This window comes from Lasioglossum baleicum, chromosome 14 (genome assembly GCF_051020765.1).
Source record: "Lasioglossum baleicum chromosome 14, iyLasBale1, whole genome shotgun sequence".
NCBI lineage: Eukaryota > Metazoa > Arthropoda > Insecta > Hymenoptera > Halictidae > Lasioglossum > Lasioglossum baleicum.
In genome coordinates, this window is record NC_134942.1 from 9,646,589 (window position 1) to 9,671,387 (window position 24,799).

The following is a 24,799-nucleotide window of genomic DNA, read 5'->3' on the forward strand; positions in this document are numbered from 1 at the left end:
TTAAAAAAATATCCTGAAGCAACGTTTAACCCGCGGTAAATTTCAGCGCAAACAGCCGGTGTTTAAGAGGACAACACGAAAATATTTGCCCTAAACGGGACCGGTGTGTGCGCTGGGAAGATCGAGGTGGCTCGGTATTTTTTAATCTCGCCCCGTTTAACGAGCCAAACGCGGTGGCTGGTTCCCGTTCAGCTCGTAAATTTCAAGTTAATTGGTCGAGTTAAACCAGACACTTGCAGAGATCCAGCCGGAAAATAACCGTTCGTCTGTGCGCTATGTAAACGCGGCCATTATGTGCAATCACATGACAGGAAAGTAAAGCTAATGGAGAGTATATGTATAACGTAACGCGTCGCGTTAAGCTTTAATCAATATACAAATAGGGGGTTGGGGTAGGAGAGAGTAGAGGCCAGGTAAACTAGATAAGCAATTACCTTTCACCTGCCGTCGTATGGGACAGATTAATCGAGGGCCTCTGGGCGGTGGGAATTCTCGCGGAAAATTCGGAGGACGTCGGAGAGGGGAGTTGGTGTCGACGTTATTAATTTTATTAATAGCCTGGTAATATTTCACCTGCTGTAACTTTGCGAAAAACAATTGTGCGACAACAAACTTTCAGTATTCTCTCTACAATACCGACCAATTGCAATTTTTTTGAAAATCTCTTTTCACATCTTGTAGTAAGTAGAAAATTTCTAACTAGACTGGGGATCTTTATGCAAAATCAAAAATGTCTGCATCGATTGCATGGAACAGAAACTAAATTGAATGTTATTTCTTCAGTTCTAAGAATGTTCCAACCATTTTCAATTTCATCTACTCAATTTTCCTACAAATGCATACAGATCCGCAGTCTGCTAATCAATCGCTAAACATATAATTAATCAAGTATTGTACGAGGTGTTACATCAATTTTGTTTCATATCCGGAAATGTAGTAGTTTATAGTTGATGGTTGTTATCAAGGTAATTGGGGTAACACATTTAGACATAAGACAGCATTACTTCTCTGAATGTCAATTGATCAACATCTGTAAATCGAATAGAAAATAATGAATTGCTTTTATAAAAGCCCTACAACAATCAGAAGTGGGATTCGAGCTAGTGTGCGCAAAGAATTAAAGTCTTGTAATCATGTGAAAAAGTGAGTTTGCGGAAGTACTTACTCGGTGAATTGAGTTTCGGTAAAATTCGTTTTTGGAAAATATGAGGAATCCCCAAGATTTCAAACTCATTGAGCTTAAAGCTATTATGCAACAAAGAGGGTTGCAAACTTCGGGCAATATAAAGCAGAGTTAATCGCGAGATTGCAAGAAGCAGATCCGGATTGGATTGAGGAAGCTGAAAATTTGGACATTTACATCAATTTTGTTTCGTACCCAAAAATGAAAAAAAAATTATGTGCAATAGAATTATTCTAGTTCGGAAGGAATGTTTAATTTTCATATAAGAACGGGACTTTTCGGGGTAGAACGAAGCAGTAAGGGAAGAAGAGTATGGGAGGTGGTCGTTAGCGTAGTACGTCGTCTCACAGTTCGTCCTTCGCCGGGGCGATTCAGTAAGGGGCTTATTTGCAGAATTCGCGTGTCGTTCCATTGTACGACAATATGTCCAGGTTCACGCAACCGCGTGTCACGTGACAGTCTACCCCTCGGAACGCGGTCACCCTTTGTGTGTGGCTACCTGTGTTGCGCGTAATGAGTACTCGATCAACATCGGGCCCGATCCCCCATTGTTTGCAGGAAACAAGCCTTCCATAAAGGTCAGAGACACGAGGATAGAGCCAGGCAACGAGCCGAGCAAGTCATCTAGTCGGTCGACTAGACCGTTTACACGTCAGACGACGTCGAAACGTCGAGACACGGCAACGCAGAAACCAAAGAAAAATACGACAACCAATTCCCCACTGACTATACACGGGCTGAAGGTATAAACGAACCTCTGTGTGTCGCTGTTCATTCCTGCACAGAGGAAAAGGCTCAAAGGGCGAATGCTGCAACTGAGAAATTGACGCTGCGCGACCGCCATCTTGCTCGGTCTACGTGGCTGTCGAGAAAAGGTCGAATATTGTTCTTTCTACGAAATTAGGTGTAGTGTTGTTCAAATTATATCTTAACCTACCGGAAGCCTATTAAAACGGATTCTCAATAATTCTGCTGTACCAAAAGAAAGCATGGAAATGTTCTTTTACATTTCAATCTTAAATGAAACTATTAGATGAGACGTTATTGAGGGTAACTTGTTAGTCCACAATGAAAGTTGCTGTTGCTGTTGAAGGTTCCATTAAAAGGTGTTGAGCCAGGTACCATAAATTATTCAAAATTATGTAATTGCCGATGTGTTAATCGAATTGTACATAGTTATTCGTTTATTGTAATAATTAGTCAGGGGATTTGATGAATTTGGCGTTTCGGAGATTCGATGGTGGCCTTGATTTCTTCAAATGAGAGATGAGATGTCCTTGTACTTCCATCATGTGCAATGTTTAAAAATTGAGCGGAAAAAATGCAGGTGGAAAGGCTAGCGAAGGAAACTTTCCGTTTCAATGGCAACGTGAGTTCCCAGACACGTTCGGAATAAAAATAACCGAGACTACCGCAAAGAAGCCTCGTAAAAGGTGAAACACAGGGACAACGCGTCGGTGGAGGAACGCTTAACGAGGCTTACTACGCCGACATTGTAGGGATACCTTACATCATCCTGTATAGAGGGTTCTAACCCCTTTGTTTTTATCATGCCACTACTAGTAATGACCTTGCGCGTGCAATCGATAATCCATTAATGTACAGATTTGAATCTTGATGCCCAAGAAAAACACAAATAACGATTTCGGTCTAACAGTTAGTGTTCAGAGGATCGATTTTTCGAAAATACACTCCCGTCTATAAATCACCGGACACTTACTTATCTTCAACAAAATGATAATGAAAAAGTACAAGCTTCCAGCTTGATTTGATTGTTTCATTTTGATTAGACGTAGAGCTATTATACGATAATTAGACTGCGGATCTTTATGCATTTATGGCTTATAAAAATGTTCAAAAATTGCTGGAGCATTAAATTCAACAGAATTTAGTACGATTTTCATTTATTATGGATGTACAAATGCTATTGCCAATGAAAATGGAATTTTATTTGGTACCACTTTCTTAGAATTTGTCTACAAAAATGGAAAATTGCATAAACATCCGCAGTCCAACGATAATATTTCAACGCAAAATTAAATATACAAGGCGAGGCACTTGCATAGAAAATATCTCCGTTGTTTTTAGTAAATACAAGAAAACGTTTCGGTGACCGGTGACTTATGGACGGGAGTGTATATGGGTCAGCGTAAACTTCCTTCGAAGTAATCGCCTGTGACCCGATCGGCTCTCGTTCCCATTGTCCGCGTAAGTGACTTCTTCTTCGTCACGGAGGGGCGAAGCCGGTTTTTGCATGTTCTTATTCAAAAGCTGCTCGAGATAAGGATACATAGGGACGGCCATCTTGGCCCGTGACTTCCGCGCAATTCCGATGGAAACGATTTTCCTGCCGAGGAAACGCCGAAGGGGAAAAAAGTCGACGCGGCGCGGCGGCAGAGGTCATCTGTAGGGGACCTTCGTTTCAATGGAGCTTTATCCAGGATGCGTTTCAGCGGACCGGAGCAACAGTTTGCTATCGATTTGCATAATGGCGAGCTGGATATACTGGCTGGCCTTTCGCCAAAAATTCAAACGACACTCGCTACCAGCCGAACTGACTCGATCCACGAAAAGGCTGCCACGAAGACTGCCGGGGGTGGTTCCTGTTAGGGGTTGCTTGTCGCAGTGACGTTGATTGATCCCAGTAATTTAATTTATAATGTAATAATCAGATGCGTAAGCATTTTACGGAAGAATGTGTTCCGAGTACAAGAAGAAATTGGTGACCCTGAAAACCTAATACAACGTAAGAAAATATTAAAATATAAAATCGATAACGTTTTGTACGTATTACTGCGGACGAAAGAGAGCCGTGTACTAATTACTGCCGATTAGAATTAAAAATATGATAATAATTGACAATTTTGTTTGCCTCGCCAATCAAGAACACATCCTCATGGAATTGCACAAATATATCTCAATCTTGTTAGGAAGAAACACTGATCGGTAAGAAACGATCACAAGAACCCATACGCTCGTGCAAATTGCAAAAGTTGAGGAGAACTCTGACGCGCGAGGCTCGGAAAGAAATCGTGGGGCTGAGGGTTAACAGGTAGGTTATTACGGTCTCGAATTCAGCTGTTTGAAACATTGATACGCGGCGATATTACAAATAGACTAATTCAAATATAGCCTCGTCGGCTGGCGGGCTTTGAAACGAGAATACTTTAATAGGACGTCCCCCTTCGCGTCGCGAGAGACTGCTAAAACATGCAATATTCCGATTTCCATGTTTGAAATGTCAGAGCGCCAGTCTCGAACGTTTTCCGAAAAGGAAGTCGTGCGACAAAAACGATTCTGAAAGAGTGTCGGCATGCTCGCGGATGGATCTTGCCGGGACGATCAAAAGCGTGTTTCTCGCTTTCAGTTTCTTTCGTTTCGTTTTTTCATTAGCGCGGTACGCGCAGTGAAATTATGTTGTCCGCTCGGGAAAGCGTTTCCCCTTCGTCGCCGGGTGTCAAAGCGACGACACAACGGCGTCGCGACAGGATCGAACGGGTCGCTGCTCGCCTTCAAGCGCGATTCCCTTATTAAAGCTCGATGGAAGTTCCCACGGTTAAATATTATTTTCTGACAGTCGACGCGCGCGACTGCCCTTTGCTCGACAGACTCCTTTGTGAACGCAGAAATACGATGCTGACGGAGACAACTCGAGTTACGGTTAGCGTCGCGATTAAACCTAGCGACGCTAAGGAGGAGAAGCAGTGTCGCCAGATTAAAGCTTCTTCCCCACTCTGCGCTTCTCCTTCTACCGATCCGGTACTGGCAGAGAGGGGACAACTGTATTCCCCTCAATTCCCCTGATCCGTCGATTCTGGATGTAACCCCCTTGCAATTTTTGATATTACAGCAAAGACTGTTAGCAGAGAACTGCTAGCAGAGTAACATTGCAGAGCCACGATCTTACGTCTACTAAATTGTTCACGGCACATGTTGGAATATTCCGACCTCGATGAAATTTGGCACACTGATACACGAGGGCATAGAGAAGCGAGCCGCAAAGCCATTAAACTTTATCTGATACCGTCACGGCGTATAACACTACGTATAACATAGCTGTATAACGCACTACATATGCTGAATGCTTCATAATTTTCTGAATATCGAGGCTGAGGATCTTCCATTGTAAATTCTAAACCCTGTTTACAATATATATTTGCTGTCTTCGAGTATTGTACATGATGCTAGATAATAAATCAATTTTTTCGTTCACCAGCTACGCTTTTGTTGCGAAATACGAACCTCGCTCGTGACACAGTATATGTATTAATTTCTTCATTTTCGAAGTTGGATATTTAGGAAGCAATACAAACTTTGTACATGTCGATATGAGAAAGTTCATTTTCTACCACGCTTATATTAGCTTGCCGAGTTGTCGATGTTGTCGTTGTCGTTGTTGTATGCGTCAAATCTTGCAATCGAATTTTAAATCACTTCTCGATGAGCTAGAGACTTGAAACTTTAAACATAGCTCAGAACTGGATGATAATGCAATATTAAAAAAAAAAAAAAAATTTTTAAAAACTGTGCGTCTAGGAGAAAAAAAATATTTAAATATTGAAATGCACTAAGAAGCAGAAAATAATTTTTAAGGGATTAGTGACTATAAATAAAAGCGTGGAGCGCCCACGAAGATTACGTCAATATAGTTTAGCGCTCCACGCTTTTATTTATACTCACTAATGCCTAAAAAAATTATATTCTCCTTTTTAGTGCATTTTAATATAAGCGTGGTATGTAAAAAGTTTTTTTTTATATATTTTTTTATTCCTGACAAATGCGGTCACGAGAGATCCCGATTTTTTAGGGAAAGCCACGGGAGATAAGTATTTAAGTGGCGGATCGTTTTTCAAACTATCTTCCGGCAACTTTGCCCGTGACCTTATCGATAACGCTTCAGCATTCCCGAAGTTAAGAAAGTCGCGCGCGCACGCAGTTAACAAGATACGGCCCGGGCCGCGGCCGGTTTAAATTCCACTCGAGAGCGCGCGTTGGTCTCGCAGGATTTTTGGGTCAGCGGGAAAATTTATCGAGCGACACTGTCGCTGAATAATAAACAGGGATGGAACGTCTTCCCGTGCATCCATTATTCAACGGCGCTTCGTTAATAATGATGGCTCTTCGAGTAATTTAGACTCGAACTTGGCGGGAACTTTGGCCTGCTTGAAACACGAACCTGCTCGAGCACCGATAAGCACCATCGACACGTGCGAGTTTCCACCAGAGAATCGGCTTTCGACAACTTTATGAGACGCATAAGCTCTTGGTCCTCTCAATGGGCACCCTTGTCCGCAATACGTCCAGAGACGTCCCTAGCCGTCGCCTTATATCGAAAGAAAACGTATCATTACAGATAACTAGCATAATTCCCGTTGAAAAATCAACGGCTAGCTTATTTATGGAGGTATGCCGTTAATTTACATTTAGCACTTGAAGAAGGTATATTAGGTGTACAAATATGAGTTCCTTCCCCTTTTATTCTACGATCATAACGTCTGACCGAATTCGAATTACTTCGCGATTTTGGTGCCATCTGAAAGAACGTTCTTTTAGTTTTATGAAGAATCATGATGAGCACTCTAAAAGTTTCGAGTCCTACGCAACAATCTCAAGCAATGTGGCGCGCGAGAAGCATCATTTGCGTCAATTCTTTGCATTCCAGCTTAGGAAATCAGCTGTTGAAGCTACTGAAATGGTTCGTGCGGCACTGGTAGAGAACGCTGTATCTTACAGGACATGCAGAAAGTCGTACCAAAGATTTAAAGCCGGTAATTTTAATTTGGAAGACGACGAACGCATTCAGGTGCGCCGAGAAAGTTCGATGACGGTGAGTTAAAGGAACTGCTCAACGAAAAGAATTGGCAGAAAGATTGGGGGTTATATAACAGACAAGATTTAGACTTATTACATGTTATGTACGTAAAATGTAATGAAATCTTGAATTTGGAAAAAAAGGGACACAACTTATTTGCACACATATAATACATTGTTTTATAAAAATTACAAGACTGAACTGATTTAGATTTTTTGAGGTAATAAACCTTGTATGAGATTTCTTCAATAAAAAAATGCCATATAGAAATTGTGACATAATTTTCGAGGTCGTTTGAAGGTCATATTAATATACCAATGGGAAAACCGTAGCTCTGTTGTACCCAATGTTGCAATAAACCTCGTATGAGATTTCTTCAATAAAAAAATGCCATATAGAAATTGTGACATAATTTTCGAGGTCGTTTGAAGGTCATATTAATATACCAATGGGAAAACCGTAGCTCTGTTTGTACGCAATGTTGTAATAAACCTCGTATGAGATTTCCTTAATAAAAAAAATGCCATATAGAAATTGACATAATTTTCGAGATCGTTTGAAGGTCATATTATTGCACCAACAACGCCATTGAAGAGCAAGGGGCTGAAACGGTCGGGCAAAAATGTCAAGTCTGTGGGAAGCCCGCGGCGCGCGGCGGAATTCGCGATGATCTAGTTTTAAAGTCACGTCTGAAGGAGCATCTGTGTATCGAGGTCCCTGAAAAGGTACGATAACCGTGTGTACGCGGGCGAGCATGCCGATCTAAAAACCACGACGAAATGATCCACGAGTCGTCGGCCCGACATGCCATGCGAAATCCTAGCGAATCCCTGCAGAAATGCCGGAATGAGTTACTCGAGTAGCGGCAGCGAGATACGCTTCGTTGGGTACGAGTGCCGTCGTCGGTATATTTACAGTTGTTCTTCGGTGGACGAATGGAGCGTGAGATGACAAAGAAATCCTCCTAGGATTCCCCCCGTTTCTCTCTTGCTCTTCTTCACAGTTGGTTGCATGCAACTGCTCGATTCCCGGGGCTCATTGCGAATTCATGGATCACTTCCCCTCGAACTGACTTTTGGGGGAGGAGCAACGAATCGAACGAAAAATATGTCAACAAATTATCTCTGGCAAATAACCAGTCTTAGAAAATCAGCGGCGTTTATGGATATCTTCAATGTTGATTTTATTTCCTGAGCTTCTCCGTCTTCTTCTTGATTTTATTTCCTGAGCTTCAAACTTCAAGTTTGAAGGCTTCGAACAAAACGAATCGAACGAAAAATTTGTCAACAAATTATCTCTGGCAAATAACCAGTCTTAGAAAATCAGCGGCGTTTATGGATATCTTCAATGTTGATTTTATTTCCTGAGCTTCAAACTTCAAGTTTGAAGGCTTCGAACAAAACGAATCGAACGAAAAATTTGTCAACAAATTATCTCTGGCAAATAACCAGTCTTAAAAAATCAGCGGCGTTTATGGATATCTTCAATGTTGATTTTATTTCCAGAGCTTCTCCGTCTTCTTCTTGATTTTATTTCCTGAGCTTCAAACTTCAAATTTGAAGGCTTCGAACAAAACGAATCGAACGAAAAATTTGTCAACAAATTATCTCTGGCAAATAACCAGTCTTAGAAAATCAGCGGCGTTTATGGATATCTTCAATGTTGATTTTATTTCCTGAGCTTTTCTCCGTCTTCTTCTTCATTTTATTTCCTGAGCTTCAAACTTCAAGTTTGAAGGCTTCGAACAAAACGAATCGAACGAAAAATTTGTCAACAAATTATCTCTGGCAAATAACCAGTCTTAAAAAATCAGCGGCGTTTATGGATATCTTCAATGTTGATTTTATTTCCAGAGCTTCTCCGTCTTCTTCTTGATTTTATTTCCTGAGCTTCAAACTTCAAATTTGAAGGCTTCGAACAAAACGAATCGAACGAAAAATTTGTCAACAAATTATCTCTGGCAAATAACCAGTCTTAGAAAATCAGCGGCGTTTATGGATATCTTCAATGTTGATTTTATTTCCTGAGCTTTTCTCCGTCTTCTTCTTCATTTTATTTCCTGAGCTTCAAACTTCAAGTTTGAAGGCTTCGAACAAAACGAATCGAACGAAAAATTTGTCAACAAATTATCTCTGGCAAATAACCAGTCTTAGAAAATCAGCGGCGTTTATGGATATCTTCAATGTTGATTTTATTTCCAGAGCTTCTCCGTCTTCTTCTTGATTTTATTTCCTGAGCTTCAAACTTCAAGTTTGAAGGCTTTGAACAAAACGAATCGAACGAAAAATTTGTCAACAAATTATCTCTGGCAAATAATCAGTCTTAGAAAATCAGCGGCGTTTATAGATATCTTCAATGTTGATTTTATTTCCTGAGCTTCAAACGTCAAGTTTGAAGGCTTCAAACAAAACGAATCGATCGAAAAATCAAAAAATTTGCCAAGGAATAGTCAAAATTAAATCTCTCTTGCTTGAAGCTCAGAAAATAAAATCAACCTTGGAGATATTACACAGATCACTTCCTCCGAAACTTGCTTCGCGGGGATGAGCAACGAGTGAACCAAAAAATCGAAAAGATTTTCCAAGAAATAGTCAAAATTAAATCTCTCTTGCTCGAAGCTCAGGAAATGAAATCTACATTGAAGATATACAGAGGTAATTTCCTCCCAAACTTACTTTGAAGAGAGGAGCAACAAATCGAAAAAAACTTGCCAAAAAATGGTGAAAACTAAATCCTGCTCGAAGCTCGGGAAATAAAATCAACATCGAAGATATCCGTAAAAGCCATTGCTTGTCGCCGCTGCAAAATGCGCGCTAAGGCTATTTACCAGAGATCCGTGAAATGTTTTCTTCGGGAAAGGCGAGCTTTTGCACGCTCGCTGGGAAACGCGTGGCCGCCCGGAAAACCGTTGAAAAAACAATAGTGTCGTGACAGCGTTAACCGGACCCATCGAGGTGTGTATTTTCGTTCGTCAACGAAAGAGCAATTTTCCAGGTCTGTTCCCGTATCCAGTCGAATTTCCCCTTTGAAGCCGGAGAACTCCCGAAGTTTGGCTTTCGCACGGTAATCAGCGAATATCTGGAAATTCGTGGGAAAATTCAATCGGTAGAATCGAACGCGAACGACAACGTTACGCGTGGCTTTGAAATCATATCCGGTTTTTTTTTCGATACAGGCTGGTCCGCGGATTTTACGCATTTATTATAAAACAGACAAATTATTGTTTCTGCATAAACGTCCGCAACAGAGAGCAGAAATTCGTTCGCGGCATTCAAGAGATTGTGCGTATTGTAGACCGTAAACGGCGGAAGAACCCGTGGCAAACTTTTTCAACTACCATTTCGAAGGAATTGAATGTGCGACACGCGACGACGACGACGACGGCTGAAATAGACCGAGTGACTACAGCGGAATTCGATTTTTTCCCGGGAACTTCCCTCGTGAACTGATTACCCACTTTCCATCCCCTTTTTCGCGAACCCCTCCCGTCCACTTTTTCCGTTCCCTTCGCCGCTTACATATTTTATGAAAATTTCACCCCTACGCACAGCCTCGTTGGGATTGAGTAGAAAACAGCTGAACAATCATTGCTTCCCATTGGACTATGCGGATCTTTATACATTTTCAGATTATTTCAAATCTAATCTAAAGGCTGTTCCCACTAGAAATACGATTTTAAAATATTCTACTTTCTTCGAATTCGTTTACAAATAATTGGACATTGCATTTCCTATTATATTGCATATAACAAAATCTTACTTTGCGTACAACTTTGATATTTCCCGGATCGCAAGATACAAGAACTGGAATCTTTTCCAGTTAATCTTTTCCCGCTAAATTTATAGCTTTCCGTGTTCCCTCTCGTTCGGCAATTTTTCTTCGTTTTGCCGCGGGAAAGGAACACCCGGAAAGTATATTTTCGATCCCTCGAGCCACCCAAGAAGAAAGCCCATAAGAGGAAACCCCATCCGACGGGTTACGCCTAATAGCGTGCCAACCCATAATTCCATTTCCTTTTCTTCACTCGCTCGCCGTTGTTATTGATATTCTCCTTCCGAAGAGAAAGCACAATCGACGACAACCCGACTCGTAGTTTGTTGATGAACAACGATTCATCAAGCGGTAATGATATTAAACGGGTTCGCATCGTGAAACGGTTAACTTGACATCGTTCGACGACTGGAAAGTTTCTATTTGCGACGGGGGATTCTGCTGTCGATTATTTACACGATCAATATTTGCGCCACGATTGCAGATAGAATCGCTTCTTCGAATCTGCAGACTCGATTGAAAAGCCCAGCAGCCGCGGAAATGCCGGAGAGACTAGATTTTATTCCGAGTAAAAAGGTCGACGTGATCCGATTACGATAAGTCCTTAAGAATCTTACTGTCGGTCATTCTTAGTTTATTGCCCGACTTGCTCCACGGTTTACCCGGATTTTGTAGATCATTTCGGAATGATCGAGCACTCTGTATATTCAAGAGAAGCGTTCGCGATACTTTCTACGGTCAAATATAATACAACTTCGCCGTTGAGGAAATAAGATGGTGAATCGGTCAAACAGATCGCAAGGGTACGGCGACGTTAATTGAATATTACAGTAAATATTAAATCTTGAAAGATTCTCGTGTGTCAACGTTGACGGTGCGTCAACAATGAAACGTCAGAGATCGATGTCGTCCCTTTGTGCTCGTTGCGTCTACTATCTCCGATCCTCCTTTGAGCATCAGCAAAGAACATTTTAACTGGAAAATCTGCAGGGTGTTTCTTGATGCTGATACTCGAAATACTGAAAATGTATTTTAGCCAGTTTGTACCAGAAAGTTGCAAAAAATATCAGACTGCAAATAATATAAGATCTGCGAAAGAACTTTTACTTTTAATTACTCGCATATCATACTTACAGTCTGAAAACTTGGCAAGTGTTTCAAGCATAAACAAAGGTGTCGAGTCTACTAGCAAATATTTAATTTGCATTGAACTAGTTATTTTATTCGATAGAAATCTCTATTTATGTTAGAACCATATAAACTCCATGTAAGATTTAGTGTTTCAAGCATAAACACAGATGACGAGTTCACTAGCAGATATTTATTTTGCATTGGACTAGTTATTTTATTCGATAAAAATTTATTTATGTTAGAATCATGTAAGATTTAGTGGTTCAAGAGTAAACAAAGGTGTCGAGTTCACTAGCAAATATTTAATTTGCATTGAACTAGTTATTTTATTCGATAGAGAGAAATCTATTTATGTTAGAACCATATAAACTCCATGTAAGGTTTAGTGTTTCAAGCATAAACAAAGATGTCGAGTTCACTAGCAAATATTTAATTTGCATTGAACTAGTTATTTTATTCGATAGAGAGAAATCTATTTATGTTAGAATCATGTAAGACTTAGTGTTTCAAGAGTAAACAAAGGTGTCGAGTTCACTAGCAAATATTTAATTTGCATTGAACTAGTTATTTTATTCGATAGAGAGAAATCTATTTATGTTAGAACCATATAAACTCCATGTAAGATTTAGTGTTTCAAGCATAAACAAAGATGACGAGTTCACTAGCAAATATTTATTTTGCATTGGACTAGTTATTTTATTCGATAGAAATTTATTTATGTTAGAATCATGTAAGACTTAGTGTTTCAAGAGTAAACAAAGGTGTCGAGTTCACTAGCAAATATTTAATTTGCATTGAACTAGTTATTTTATTCGATAGAGAGAAATCTATTTATGTTAGAACCATATAAACTCCATGTAAGATTTAGTGTTTCAAGCATAAACAAAGATGACGAGTTCACTAGCAGATATTTATTTTGCATTGGACTAGTTATTTTGTTCGATAGAAATTTATTTATGTTGGAATCATGTAAGATTTAGTGTTTCAAGAGTAAACAAAAGTGTCGAGTTCACTAGCAAATATTTAATTTGCATTGAACTAGTTATTTTATTCGATAGAGAGAAATCTATTTATGTTAGAACCATATAAACTCCATGTAAGATTTAGTGTTTCAAGCATAAATACAGATGATGAGTTCACTAGCAAATATTTATTTTGCATTGGACTAGTTATTTTATTCGATAGAAATTTATTTATGTTAGAATCATGTAAGATTTAGTGGTTCAAGAGTAAACAAAGGTGTCGAGTTCACTAGCAAATATTTAATTTGCATTGAACTAGTTATTTTATTCGATAGAGAGAAATCTATTTATGTTAGAACCATATAAACTCCATGTAAGGTTTAGTGTTTCAAGCATAAACAAAGATGACGAGTTCACTAGCAGATATTTATTTTGCATTGGACTAGTTATTTTGTTCGATAGAAATTTATTTATGTTGGAATCATGTAAGATTTAGTGTTTCAAGAGTAAACAAAAGTGTCGAGTCCACTAGCAAATATTTATTTCGCATTGAACTAGTTATTGTATTCGATAGAAATTTATGTAGAAAGTGGAGCGCGAGAAAAATTGAAGGCTAACGATTGAAAATTGTTGCGATTGTTGGAGAGGTTTCTTGGTGAGCGAACGTTGTCGTTATTCCGGGGATGGAAAAAAAGAAAGGATTACGGTGTAAATCATATTATGAACGCCTCTGTGTACCTGTTGCGTTCTGGAAACGATGCCAGAACGCTTCGAGCACGCTTCGATCCTCCGGGGCGAGTTTATGGGTGACTGGGTCACTGAAACGTCCTTGGCACTAGTTCCTTTAGACGCGCCGGTGCAATTATCCGGGACGATTATTATTTGAGGCGACCCACCTCTATCTGGAGGACCGAGGAGAGAGAGAGAACGATTTATTTGACCGTGGAATATTAAAATTCCTCCGTTACCGGGCTACGGATCGGCTTACGTTTCCGAAGGAGCCGGAAACGACCCCATTTCTCATCCCGCATCGGCAACGAGGTCACAGATGGATATCCCGATATTCGACTCTTGCCCGAATAAACGAGGGTCGATCCGAACGACATCGACCAACCACGATCCTAAATCACACATTCGTCTAAAAACTAAAAGATAATCTTCGTAATATAATCTTCGCAATTCCTAAACATGTTGGTATCTAACCAATCATTAAACATTTAATGAATTATGTATTGTATGAGGTGTTCTATCAATTCTTTTTTTCATATCCATAAAAAGAAAAAATGATACAGAATGGAATTATTCTAGCTAGGAAGAAATGTTTAATTTTCGAGTTAAAATAGCTACGATTTTTTTCTTGTTGACGCATCTACCGGCACCTCTGACAATTGTTTGCATTTTGAATAAAGTATATTTATTATTATTATTATTATTATTATTTATTATGAACGGACCTAGGTCCATTTACACAAATGTTTACAATAGAACAAAGACTTAACATAAATTACTAAGAAAGGACATGCATAAAAAAAACTGGTGGTATAAAGGTACTGATATTATAAGTTAATCCTGCTTAATTTTTTTTTGAAAGTGTGTAACGACCCATTAAAATAATCACTACTGTTATATAGAGTGTTGGAGAGTTCGCAATAATTCGATTTATAGGATCTATTAATTATGTGCATTTGCATTTAAGTGTTTGAAACCCTGCTCGAGATCTCCAAGCACGTTCAGGTGCGTAAAAATTGATTTGCATAAGGAGAGAGGGACAATCTATATGGTTATTAATTAAATTAAAAATAAAGCTCTGGTCGGATACTCTTCTGCGAGCAGACAATGTTTCCACGTTGACTATGTTTAATATTGTGGAGTAATCGTGATCAAAGATTGACATAATTATTAATCTTATAATAACAAAACCTGAGAAATTTAGTTGTGTCAGAATTTTATATTTTCCCGCAGCGATGCTGTTATGCGATCTTCCCTCGGAATATTCTCAACACATATATAGAACATCTCCATTGGGTATAACAAGACAAGTAGAGTAGGAGAACACTCGAATGGGCAAGTAGAATAGGACAATGCTTGATCGGGCAACTCGAACGAGACAATGCTTGATTGAATGCACTGAATAAGACGAAACGCTGTCTCTCGTAACAATGTTGGAACTTAGAACTTCAATTTTTCGATTCAATGTTCCCCGGTGAAAGAAATTATCCTATCGATTCCAGATAGACTGTTAATTGGCGTTACCTTTCCTCTCAACAATATCGTACACCTTTCAACCGGGCCAATTCAATACGAAACATTCGTTCATTATGTCTCTGTCAATTAGTAAACTGTAATTTAAAACATTAAACGAATTTAAAAACATCTTTATATTATTCTCAACCTATTGAACATATTAAGGGAGAACATAAATTTCAATGTTGCTCCGGTTTGCTGCATTTCAGGTGGAAAATTTTTATTTTGCATAAAGATTCTTGCTCGTCCACTCTACCCTAAACGAATTAATCTGTAACGACTAGACCGTAAATTTTTGCACTGTCTATTTACATATATTCATGAAATTGCTCCAAAGAAGTTTTATGAATGCAGAAACTCCTCGTTGCTCGTTTCATTATCATGAACGGCGAAGTAAAACTTTAAGTGGGCACAGTAAACGAAGCAATATTCTCGTTTAGTACATATTAATAATACTACAATTCCGGCGCGAGTTGTTCTACGTTTTTAAACACGGCTGACAGTCATTATATTCGGTTATAGAATTTCACGAAACCGAAAAGGTGGTTCGGGTCTGCGGGTAACGTGATCAAAAGCTTCATTAGCCGGCGACGGTCAGTTTGATTACCGAGCGTGTGATATTGCGTTCACCCGCTGTGAACTGTGAACCTACCTTTGCCATTCCGTACCGAGGTTTTCTTTCAATAAAACAGTTGATTCAATAACTCGGATATCGAGTGGAGCCGTCGATACCTGCTTCATGGTACAGCGATCGGAATCAAACAGTTTCATCTCAAATATGAAAGTAAAACAGCGTCTTCTTCGTGCCGAGAGAACTTTTCTCCGTGACGTTCGCAAATTGATTGAATTGTGCGAGATTCAATAAAACGTACACTTTTTTCCTTCGATTTTTATTGTATTATTCGGTAGCCTGTCGATATTAATAAACGAACACCACAATTTATGGATTTTCAGAAAATCGATAGCGTTCTATTTCCCGGTGAAATCAATGCTCGGCAACTTATGGTCGTGGGCGTGCTCGAGATGCGCCGTGCAAGAATTTCCCTTTCTCGATGGCGGAAATTTCAATCGCAAAGGGGCAAGATCCACAGCACGAAAGGAAAACGAATAAATGCGAAAGCAACTTTTCCATTTTTTGGAATTCTCACCTGTGCAGCTGCGATCGCATTTGCGGATACAACTGTTCGAGCAAAATGTAAAAATCGAGAGCACAGGTAAGGGACTTTTGTTGTCGCAGCATGGCCAGTTCGCTTGCATTCTTTCAAAGCTCGCGACGCAGAATCGAATCCCGCTGTGTATCATCGTTGTTGTTTTCTTTTTACCACGTTTTTTTTGTCCTCCCCGATGAATACTGCGATGGTATCTTCAAACAAATTGCCCATGGATGCTTCCCGGCGCGAGAACAATGCAGTTTTGTTCGAGAAACTTGCTAAAACGCGAGAATATCATGGTGTTTCGCGAACGATCACGACGCGGGACCGTCTTCGTGAAAAATACCGGAAACTCGAGACGTATTAGGTTGTTGCATATTGCAAACCAAATCGCGTTGGTTGACGTTGAAATGAACTCTATTTAACAGTGGAATTATACGATAAATATAAAACTATATAAAAGTAACAGGCGCGTGGTTGCCTTACAAAAATGACAAGAACTGATTTATTTAGACTTCGCGCGATTCTTATTATAACACGTGCTCTAATAAAGATATTTATTATATCATTTCTGATGAAAGCATCTTTATAATTTCATTAATTGTGAAGTAAAATAATAAACCCATAGACTGTAATAGAATATCTTGATCGAAACGGTTTACAAGAGTTGCATTCTAAAATCGGACATTTCATATGCAACAACCTAATGATGTGTAGAGTTTCAACAACAAAAATTGCGAAAATCGGCTCCCATTTAAAAGAAGATGAAATCGTGAAATTATCGACACTTTTAAAATGTTCAAACAGTGCAGCAACACACGAACAACATCGACAGACAGATTATTATACAAACTAAAACTGGATCGAGCTAAATATCCGAATCCAATGAAATTTCAGCTTCTTAAAACCCGTACACGAGCCGGAAATTCGCGGAGGCCCGCGCGTTCTACTAATTATACTAATTTATTGTGGACTACGCTCGAAATATCGTGCATTCTCCGTCAACATTCCGAAGTTGCTCGTACCGAACGCCTCGCGTTAACTAGGAGGACGAAACGAGAAAAACTGATACACTCCCAAATTCTTTTCCATTCACTTATTCCCTGCAGCTTCGTCGAAGCTTTCGCTGTTAGGATTCGCAGAGAAGAAGTTCGCCAACCGTGTAAAATAAAGTGTCGAACTGTTTCTTCTCTTTTTCGAGGCCCGGAGTCTTGATATCGTTAATGCAAATCCCGTGTTCGGAGTTCCGCGGTCTTTCCGAGCAGGCCGGACTTTGCGTTAACGGAATGGATTGTTATTTCGACGGAGAAGTTCAAGATTATCCCGCCAGACTAGCTCCTTCTTCCTTCGACGAGCAATCTTCTATTTTGCATTTTAACTCGCCGACTAAAGGGTCTCCAACTTTTACCGCCGAATAATTCAACAGCGAGACTCGCCATTACCCGCGATTTTAGCAGCCGTATTTCGTTACCAGTTTGTTTAACACAATACGGGACGATTATTTCAATTTCTGAAAGCCTATTTTCCACACTGAGAAAAAAAAGTAGTTACTTCAATAACACGCGTGTTATTGTAATTTTTTTACTTCGATGAATATCAATGTATTCTTTTCAATAGTATGAAATTTAGAAGCAAATCGTGATGTATTTGAATTGTCTATCATGAAATGATTGAAAATATTATTCGATTCAATACCGTACATTATTATTCGTAATATTTCTCTTTTTCCTTCAATCAGATATGTTGTTAAAAAAATTTGAGAGATGTATTGATTTATACTGGAATTGGTTTGAGGCCATATCTTATTTTTTTGAAAACATTGATGTCAAGCTATTCGCTTATATGATTGGCGGAAATGAGTTTTGCTATTGAAATTCAATAGTGTTAAATATCAAAATAAGTTCATATGATATTGGCACTATTCAATAGTACGTCTTATTGAATCAACATATATTTTTTTTGTTTCGACAGGATTTTTTTCTCAGTGCATGAATAAGCATTTTTTCGAAGTAGAATCGTCCGGCTCCTCCGCAACATGAAAATTTGTCAGAGCACCGAAAAGGAAGTTTCAAGTTTCCCAACAATTTTCCCAATCTGTCTCTAGTTTCGTTGCCCCCGACCAATTTCCCGCTGATAAAAGATCGCTTCTGTCGCAGGACGAAATAAATCGGCGATCAGTGTTACGAACAGCCTAAAATCGGGAAAATCGATACGTAATTCGAAGAGTCAGCTTCCAATTTTATCGACAGCCTGGTTGGCGATCATGATCGTGTGTCTGTGGTACTCTCGTTCAGCCATTTTACACTAACACCGATCGATCCCGCCGCGCCGATATAATGCTGCACGAGAATAGCACGGGATTATATTTAATACTATGTAACATTTTTCGATGGCTATCGCGTTCACGCAGCGTATCTCCCTCTCTCTCTCTTACTTTCTTACACATGAATAAACTCCACATTCACGTACTCAATGTTGTGGCATTAATATTTCAGCGTTGTAACGCGTTCAGAGTCCATTGTTAATTTTTCTTTCAATGAATGCACTTTCGAACATTTTTATCTCACTGTCATCTCGATGAAACATCTTTAAGTACAGGTTAAAAAAGAAGGTTCTGACTGAAAAAGGTTTAACCCATTGCCGTATCAATTTCTCCACAGTTACAGTGATTGAAACGTCTTTATCCCCAAAAGTGTCGCAGAAGAGACATGAAAATTTCTACTTTCGTATGGCTACATTTATTTCAATGCTTAAATATTGATTACAAGCGAATCAAAGATGTTCCATTTAAAAAGAAACACGTAACATTCATATACATATTTGTTAGACTTTGTTGATCTTCGTGATGAGTGTGACTCGTTAAAATACGGCAAGGGGTTCAAATAAAGGAGGGATTGATATCGATCGCACGATTCTTAAATTAGATTAATTAAATGCCCTACAACAACATAGTTATAATTTAGTGTAGAAACTGATAGAACCGTGTGTGTGGCGCCGATAAAATATTACTATTATTCTAATTTAGGTTCAAATAAAGTTGTGAACGAATTGCTTACGAGGACCGGGAACTAATTCGTGGGCCTAACGTCCCCGAAATTTCTAATGTAGAGGAAAGCCATTTTCGAGGCACGTCCATGCGACAATTAATAAAGCACAAACAACCCGTACAAATAAATTACAGTGGAGTCATTTACGGTGCCTGGGTCTGCAGCCAAGGGCCAATTAAATAATTCCCGCGTGGCCGGAAACCGCGTAAACACGTCTCGTGCGCTCGTTGAACACACTCGCCGACATCTCGGGAAAGCAGGAAAGAAGGAGGGAAGACTGGCTCCCGATAAATTGCCGGTTAATTGCCCGGTTTATCGATGTCTCTGGTATCGGGCTTTATGGCTGCGTTGGTGATTCATGAAAACGTTCTTCCCGATGATGATTCGACGGCGCGCTTTAATAACGCGATATCGAAAGATCCCGCGCAGGGTTCTTACATTTATTCCGCCGTTTACCGTGCTAATAGGGCAGTCGCGGTAACGATCGCCAGACAAATTGCTGGGAACCGCGAGGATGCAGCGAGAGATGCATTTCTGCAACCTCCGCGATGACGCGACGAGCATTCGCCGACAGATTGTTTGTCGTTAATGTATAAATAAAATGGTCGGGGATGTAATTAAAATTTTCCGCAAGCTCGTCGAGAGGGATGAAGTTTTCGAGAGGAAACGAAACATCTCGGAATACTTTTCCGTTTTGTGGATACAATTTCATGATCCACACAATATTTGGAATATCTTTCTTGGTTGGTTTAATTTCGCGGTTCAGACTGCCGGATAGAAATAAGCTGACGGAGCATCATAGAAAGTAAAAGTAAGCTTCCATACATTGTGCATGCAACTTGCTTATTAACTTTCTATTTGGATGTGGAACCATGCAGTCGTTACGTAAACCGAAGCGATAGTTGCGGCGGAATGGATTTCGGTGGTTTTACTAGCGGAATGAAATTTTTCTAATGAAATATTTTGATCGAGATAAAAGAACTGGGTCAAGTCTCTCCTTGCACTGGCTATAATTCCGCCGGACTATTTCATAAATCTTTTCGGTATACTGTACAGGGAGGCTTGAATAAATTCCGACATATATTCATCGACAGAATAAATTATTCTCGGGGAGACACACGGCCACCACGTTCGTTTATTTATCTACTCGAATCACTGTTACGAGAACGAATATGTGGAATTGAAGGATACAAGAATTTTTATGTCGGTCGAGCAATTACTCTTTAATTGCTTCGTAATTTTCGAGGGAGAAAGAAGAGAGCCGACGATCGCAGGACAATGCGCGCGAGTACTTTTCTCCTGTTTCGTATCTTATTCCGCGCGATCCGGAGTGGGTAAATGGAACTGCTAATTGTTACCACGACGCGCGACGTCGGCCGAACGCGGTAAACGTTCCGCGAAGCGAACATCACGGCAGTTGTTCAGCTCCCTCGATTAATTACGATTTTTGTTTTACTTTTTACGCGTTCCACGATCGTGGTATAGTTCGTTGCAGTGCCCTTCGCCGGACAGGATAAAATAAAACTTGATCGTTGTCGTTTCCGCTGCAATTCCATTTTCCGCTGAAACGCGCACTCGTCAAAACCAGTTACAATATCTCGATTCAAAGTTTTGTTCGTCCGGATAAGCCGCGGTGGCAAGGTAATTTATTATTTGTTGCGTTCGCTGGAAAGTTTCACATTACATAATTCGTTCGTGGTAGAGTCGAACTTTTCTGTGCTAGACTGAGAACAATATTGTTTCAAGACAATGTAAAAACTACGGAACCGAATCTTCTTTCGTTTTGCCATTTATCGCCGAATCGAACTTTTCTGTGCTAGACTAAAAACAATATTGTTTCAAGACAATGTAAAAACTACGGAACCGAATCTTCTTTCGTTTTGCCATTTATCGCCGAATCGAAGTGCCGAATCTAAATGATGCATAAGCGTTCCCCTGCAGATGCAAAGACATTAATCATCCGCGAAGGTGAGGAACGTGTGTTCGGCAAGAGCCGTCTTCGCGTCGTCGGCAATTTCCGTGCACCGTCGACGTATGCAATTTCCGGGGGTTGCCAGTTGGCCGAAAAAAGGAAGCCACGATGTTTCCGGTGGAAATAACTTGCGGGGACCGGAAACGATATTTCCCGGCTAGCACCTCGGATCAAAGAAGATCGTTCGGCCAATCGGCCCTCGAAACGGCTAATAAAAATCTTCACTTGCTGTCTGCTGGAAACGGGCGTACATTCCGGTAAACAATATTTATTTTTCAATAATGACGTGAAATTTTAAATAGCCTGTGCACAAGAAACTTCATTTGAAACAGTCGCGGAAAACTTTGTCGCCGAATACCTCAAAATGGCCGACACCGCGCATCAGAGAATGTTTCTCTTCTTGGATAATAAGAACCTCATGCGCAAAACGGAGAATCTAATGCGGAACGTCATAGTTGATCGAGTATTGTCAAGGAGAACAGAAATCTCGATGCAGCTTCGAGCCACCCACATAATTGCGCGGCTAAATAATTGATGGGATGGCGAACCGGAACACAGTAATTAGTGGGTTATTCATGAAATGTAATGGCGCCGATTCCAGGGCACGGCCGAACGCTTTGCTTACGAACAAAATTCTCTCGTGGATAGACAACGGGCGGCTCGCGCGGCGTTGCCTATTTATGCCAAATGCAAAGCAATCGGGATTAAAGTTAATTAGCATTTGCCCGGTACCACAGAGTTACGGAACGATTAAGGGAACTTTTACACTGTACAATAATCTCCATTTTAAACAGAGCTGAGGCTAGCTGAACATGAATGTAGAGTCTTAAGTAATAATTAAACTTGGAATGATTCTAAGCTAATTTTTTCAATCAGAGTTGATTTAATAAAGCCACAGGTAACACTGTAGGTTTATGTTCTTTAAATCACAGTGAATTCAGTCCCAACAAAAACATCCTGTGAACAGGAGCCAAGTTCCTATGGCCGTAAACAGTTGTGAGATCAAACAAAATACGGCCAAGTTCGTTAGCTTAGAAATACCTCTTGCAATACTGAAAAAAAACCAGTTTCGCGACACGAAAATTCGCGAATCAATTCCACCTATTTCCTAGAAACTATCCTTTCGGATTTGATGACCGTGCGCGATCCACTCACCGATAAAGCATCCGCTCCTGTCGGTCGGCCTCCCTGTATATTTTGTAGTACATGGCGATCATGATGATGCCGGGCACCCAGAAACTGACACTGGAGCTGATCACGGCGTACAGTTTGTTCACTTGGAACACGCACACGTCCGGGTAGTTCCTCCTGAACTCTAGATGCTCCTCTGTGGTGTACCATCCGACGAAGATCGGGAGGAAGCTCATCACGGTTGGCGAGCACCACACTACGCTGAGCATCGTGCTTAGCCGAAAGTTGGTCATGATCAACGGATAGTCTAGCGGTTGTACAATCGCGTAGTAACGATCGACGCTGATACAGCACAGATGTAGAATGGATACAGTGCTGAAGAATACATCTAACGAGTTCCATACGTCGCACATGAAGTAGCCGAAGAGCCAACGGCCGGACAGTTCGACGGATGCGTTGAAGGTCATGGCGAAGATGGCGACCAGCATATCGGCTAGGGCTAGAGAGACCACGAAGTAGTTGGTGATCACGCGTAGCTTCCGGTGCCTCATCACGGATACAATCACGAGGAGATTGCCGAACAGGGCGCTCAGGATGATGAAGCCCATCACGGTGGCCTTGAGTATCAGCAAGAGGACGTGCTCGAACTCGTGGGAGCCGTCCCCGTAGAAACTGGACCGATTTCTCTGGCCAGTGTCGATCAGGACTTTGGATATGTTCGAGAGCTCCGTCGCGTTTCTAAGATCCCCTTCCATTGTTCCATTCAGCTCCATCTTATTATCTGATATCACCGAATTCTCCTCCTTCTTTCGCTATCTACCAGCTCCGTTGATTTCGTTACCGTGATCGAACACGATCTTCCTTGCCCTGTTCATCGCCACCTGCGACCACGTCGACAACGACGACGCGATTCACCCAAGTGTTCCGGCAGGCCATCGAAGATTCGGGTTCTAGCTGGATCCTAAGTCAACTCGTCGGAAGATTAGCGACCCTAATCCCGGGCGAAAGTCTCGCGGCTCGATAGAATCGTGCAGACATTTTTGAAACAGGACCAGTTCCTCGCTGAACTGCATCCACTGTTTATCGAAGAACACCTAGCCTATGGTAGATGACGTTGATCTATGACGGTTCTGAGCAAAATGGCCGCCCCGGGAAGCTCCCTTTGGCTGAATTCCAGGCGGTGCTCTCGCCAGTTCGATTTTCATCTGGGCACAATGTCGGGACGAACGACTCTGCGGTCCCCGCCGCTTTTTCTGCATCGTGCCAGCCTGAAATTTGAACGAATTGCGGGGTTATGCTTCTGTGTTATCCGTCGATACGTGTGGATAGTGTTACAGGGGCGATGTATAGTGGGGTAAATCGATGAACTTTGTGTGAAAATCAAAGAACTTTTGATGAAATATGTATAAGTCCAGGAAAGAATCGAGCCGTACATGGTATTGGGTAAACCACAATTCTCTTGAAATTCTGCAAGTTTAACGCTTTCAGAACTTTTAACAGAAACAAGAAGAACTTTTGGTAGAATACGTGTACCATGCTATACAGTTCCAGAAAAGAATCGATCCGTATTTCTGCAAGTTTAATTTTAACACAGATTTTCAAGGCTAAAAAACGTTCGTACCCGAAGATTCTTTGATTTTCACCGAAAATTCATCGGTTTACCCCACTGTGGGGGTGAAGGTAACGCGATTAGATTGGTTATACAGGAATCAGATGTATTCATTGGTGTGAACTAAACATTTCCAACAATTCTTGATTAGAAGATCGGGCGAAAATTGCACTAGATTTAATCGCGAGGATAATGAGTAGTGAACCTTTGTAGAGAGACGCATCTGTTAATTTAACAGCCAAGAGAAATCTATGATAAATATTACATCGCAGCAGCAGGACTGAGTTATGTACTTGCGAATGAAATTAGTCGTTGTAATTAGAACGATTCGTACTAAATGCACGATATTAGCTAAAATCAAATAAGAATTATACGATCGATCAAATAAACTCTAAGCGATTAAACTGTTATTGAAAATAGAATTATGACATTATACTCGACGTTATTCGAATACAATTATGACAGCTCATTTAGCCAAGCCACTTTCATTACCTCGTAATAATTTATTCTCTCTTCCAATGCTTCGTCTTCGTTTATACAACGAAGCCATAATTTTAATCTCGGTATATTCAGCGGAACAAAATTAAAAAGCCGACTCCCCGATTCCTATCGAACTGTCCGACTGTATTTTTAATCATGATTTCCCCTAGCAGCTCGGCTTTTCGAACGAAAGCTTCGGAAATCGCGTCTGTCAGCTTTCATGACACCTATTATGCTGATCCGGCTAGAAATTCAACTCTAAAAATTTATTCATAAATTCCATTTCGATCTTGAATCTCATTAAGG

The 24,799-nt window shown here is 40.4% G+C and overlaps 1 protein-coding gene across 1 annotated transcript in view; it reads right to left on the reverse strand.

The window, feature by feature from the left end:
* LOC143215760 (octopamine receptor beta-1R) overlaps nucleotides 1–24,799 on the reverse strand; it is a 66,944-nt gene that overhangs the window by 35,338 nt on the left and 6,807 nt on the right. The window contains exon 2 of the mRNA XM_076438172.1: nucleotides 22,429–23,672. Within this exon, the coding sequence (XP_076294287.1) occupies nucleotides 22,429–23,177 (749 nt within the window). The 5' untranslated portion in view covers nucleotides 23,178–23,672. The remainder of the gene's footprint in view (nucleotides 1–22,428; nucleotides 23,673–24,799) is intronic.